The 4,097-nt window shown below is 33.5% G+C and overlaps 1 protein-coding gene across 3 annotated transcripts; it reads right to left on the bottom strand.

The window, feature by feature from the left end:
• Positions 1 to 330: 330 nt before the first annotated feature.
• Positions 331 to 3,790, bottom strand: LOC116768776 (chymotrypsin-like elastase family member 2A). Of its 3 annotated transcripts, none has more exons than XM_061527080.1 (7): positions 3,421 to 3,789; positions 3,178 to 3,351; positions 2,751 to 2,964; positions 1,458 to 1,567; positions 1,127 to 1,294; positions 865 to 1,021; positions 331 to 710 (listed from the first exon to the last, which is right to left on the bottom strand). In XM_061527080.1, exons 1-7 carry the CDS (start codon positions 3,682 to 3,684, stop codon positions 463 to 465), a joined length of 1,335 nt encoding a protein of 444 aa, XP_061383064.1. In that variant the 5' UTR covers positions 3,685 to 3,789; the 3' UTR covers positions 331 to 462. The 3 variants fall into 3 exon arrangements, with proteins under 3 accessions (XP_061383064.1, XP_061383071.1, XP_061383069.1); XM_061527087.1 differs by having other exon boundaries at positions 3,599 to 3,751; XM_061527085.1 differs by lacking the exon at positions 1,127 to 1,294 and having other exon boundaries at positions 3,421 to 3,790.
• Positions 3,791 to 4,097: the final 307 nt, after the last annotated feature.

Raw genomic sequence — 4,097 nt, 5'->3', positions numbered from 1 at the left:
ACATGTATTGAGTAAATGCTACTTACACTTGTAATTTATATATGTAAAAAAAATATATATATATTAGCAGCATAGGTCCTTTCATTTTTATCTGAATTACGTAACAAAATATATATTACTGGTTCGAACAACAATAAAACAAATCTTAAATGTGTCATAATGAGAAAACGTAAAATCAAACAGTGCCAGGAAAATACACATATTTTACAAACTTTTACTTTTTATTTATCCTATGCATGTTAATAGAGAACCAATTTGCTCTAAATTTGTGATGATACGGATAATACGAAAAAAAAAATTACTTCACTACGATGAATTAAAAAAAATTGATAAATAAACTAAGCAATATTTTTATTCACTGTGACTTATAACTATAAGAAAGTTAATTATGTTTTATAGTTACGCTTCAAAAACTTGTTAAACCGTTTATTATTATTTTGTTGTCTTAGTGTTCTTTCACAATTATTGATCAATATCTTCATTTTCTTTTTCTTTGATGTAGCTTTTTATCCACACTCTGTATTTCTCAACGTTTGTAAACACAACGTACTGTTCAGGATCGCATACGGGTACATCTTTTTGAGAGAGTGTCATCGATACAATGCCTTTAACATGCCAAGTTCCTTCAGCTCTTATGTCATTATCCTCAGCCGTATCTGGTACGAATACCACAAGTGCTCCACCGCTGTCACCGTTGCAAGCAGATGTTCCTACAATATTAATTTTCTCATGACAACTAATTACGTACGAAAATAATTCTAAGAAATTGTTGCACATCGCCAAGCCATTATCTTAAAACGAAATATTCATTCCTCTCTCGTTGATCTTCTTGAGTACTTAATGGTAACGTACAATAATGATTACCGTTATGAAATCCAGCACAAAATTTATTTCCATTCAAAATGTTCGCATAAAATAAGGGTTTACTTCTGATACAGACGTTATCCGAGACAATCGGCATCTTAGCTTGTTTAAGTGTACGCGAAAGAGTTCCACTGTTATCAAAACCCCATCCTACAACCTGAAATAGATAAAAACTTTTATTATTGAAATAATATGAAGAATTTCAAAAATATTTCACACTTATATTAGTCCATTGAAAAACTAAATATAATTTCCACACTACCGTTCCCATAATTTGATTGCTTGGTAATTTTTCGATCGCCTTCTTATACCACAGACATGAAGGTTGAATGTAATCAGAAAACGTTACTTCTGTATTTAACTCGATCAGTGCTATATCGTTGTTTAGGGTTCTGTGTTCAAATTTTTGGTGAATTATTATCTTATGAGCCTAAAACCCATTTGAATTTATAATGAGCATAAAAGAAAAAGTGAGTTCTGCATAGATTTTTATGAGGTATTATTTTAAGCATTTAATATTATATTGATTATGAAGACATTTGATATTATATTGAACAATCTTTCAAACACTTTAAGGACAAATCTTTACCAACCTCCTTTTCTTCAGACCCAAAATCACCTCCAAATAAATTGTATTTCCCAAGGACAACACTTATCGTGTCTGGCAATAAGGCAGAACCCCTCACTGACACACAATGAGCGGCTAGGAAATATGTAAACCAAAAATAATCACTGAGTAATGTCAGTGTAGAGAGTTTTTCACCAACGCAATAAAAGTTCTTAATATTTTTAAAAAAGTACCAAAAACCAAAATTTAATAAAAAAGAAATACTTCGAAGTTTTTGTTTCAACTATATGTTGGACTGTAATGATGGATACATATGAGAAACAACATAAAATCCCAGACGATATTGGTGCGGAGGCGTCCAGACCAGACATATTTCTATATTCGCGCATTTTAAAGCGCGTTGTTTTAATAGAGCTTACAGTTCCTTGGGAAACCAACATCCCCAAAGACCTTGCTATCAAGGTCAATAAGTATCAAGAACTCATTAACGAACTCACTTGAAATGGGTTCGTCGTAAATTTGTACGCGGTAGAAATGGAAGCGAGAGATATAATAAAAGTAATATTTTTCGGATTTGCTGCGCGTTTATAATTATTTCTAACAAAATACTCCCGATGTTTCGTTTACTTTGCACCAACCGTGAACACGGTAGACAAGATGCTACAAAATAATAAAACCTACAAACGCGTAGTAAATCCGAAAAATATTTGTTTTATTTCAATGGATACTCGCGAAAATCTTATATATATTATATATTACAGCTAAATCGCTCTACAACCTACTGAAAAACTTGGGCCTGTCCAGAACTAACATCAATTTCTTCTTGGAACGTACTTCCAAGGCAGCCCTAGTAGTTTCGTGTCAAATTTGGTTAGTTGGTGAGAGGAGCTTGGCCGGTGCAGGCGTGCATTCAACTCGTGTTAGACTGGGGCCCCTTAAACCAACACTTGTGTCGCAAGTCCCAATCACTACTAAAGCTACCTTCTTGTATCGCGTTGGACCCGGCACCCTTACCGTGAATTCATGAAATTCATGAAATACCGAGAAGTTTCGTCTCTGTCACTACTTGTTTACTAACAAACGATGATAAATTAGTATTAGACTGACCGGTTGGTCAGATTACCTACAATATTCTATAACCAATAGCAGCGAACTGAACAATTGGGCCTATCCTTTTATTATATTCTATTCTTACAATAAACTTCTTCTTTAGTCGCTAAAGGGTAAAATACTACCTTAAAAACAATAACATACATTACCCAAAAACCTACTCTAGGCTTTTTAAATTTAAGCTTTCGATTTATATAAAGATTGTTACCTGTTAATACGAAATTCTTAGACACAAGAGTTCCACCACAGATATACTTAATGATGTTCCTTTCTTGTTTATAAATAGCGACGTGCCATGGCCAGTCTCCGGGTTTAGTATTAGCGCCATTAACCATCAACTGCGTGCTTCGTACTTGACGCCGACCGCAGTTCTTTTCTTCGTCATTTAGTAACGTTTCCACAACATATTGATTTAGGAATCCCTGCGATATATAGAATATTTTTTTTAATAAATTACTTACATGAAAAATTTGCATCAAATCTGCCTGTCATGGGGCTTTCTTAAATTCTTTATTGGTTTTTTATGAAACGCTTTTTAAACACTGTCAAAAATCTCGACTAAATGCTCTTGTCAAACTTATCGCCAATACTACCTTACATCGCCTGCTACCATATTGTTATTAAATTGCTCTTACCACATTTGGATATTGACAATATTCCTCATTGTTGATTATAACGCTTGTTATATACGGAACTATGCCGGGGACGAAGGAAGTTACAACAAAATTAAATCCAGTTTCTTGTGCAAAATAATAAAATCCAAACACCACACCAGGTTTCATCGTTACTCTGCTATATCTTTTATCGTCCTAAAATATGTTGAGGTTATAAACTTCTTTCTGATAATATAAATCAAAAGATGAAAACACTTTACCAACCGTTTTTACAAGCAAAGTGATATAAGCTTCTGAGTCAAATGAAATTTGAATGGAGGAATTGGCGGGGAATATTAGATTTATGGACACAGAATAACGGGTCTTGGCCTTAGACGACACTCCAGGCTCAAAAAAACTAAAAATACTGTTAGTTCCTGTACACGGGTAGTCTGATACATACGGAGATGAAAGTGGACTCCAATCACACTGAACTTCCAATAACAAGCACAAAACTATTAAAAAAGTTATCACTATAATCTTGGCCATATTTATTTTTATATTTAAATGCTTATAAAGCAATAGGTTTTAAACAATACTTTGTAAATTAACACACAAGGGTAGTACAGTTTTGAAGAATAAAATCAGTATGAATAAGAAGATTCGTTAGTTATATTCTCTTTATGTATGTATATTATGTGGCCAGTGATTAAATTGATAACAGTAATTAAGAGGTCAGTATTATTAGAAATGATAAGTAACTTTGTATATAAAGTCGTGGTGGCCTGGAGGTTAAAGGCCCGCCTCTCACACGTGAGAGCGCGGGTTTGAAACCTAGCAAGTACCAATGTGATCTTTTCATGTGTATTTTCTAAGAGTATTTAGACACCACTGACAGACGGTGAAGGAAAACATCGTGAGGAAACCTGGTCTTATAATTTCAAATTATAAGATTGAAATCG

The sequence above is a fragment of the Danaus plexippus genome, chromosome 4 (assembly GCF_018135715.1).
Source record: "Danaus plexippus chromosome 4, MEX_DaPlex, whole genome shotgun sequence".
Lineage (NCBI taxonomy): Eukaryota > Metazoa > Arthropoda > Insecta > Lepidoptera > Nymphalidae > Danaus > Danaus plexippus.
The sequence above is the reverse complement of the archived record's forward strand: the minus strand, read 5'-3'. Positions and strand labels throughout refer to the sequence as shown.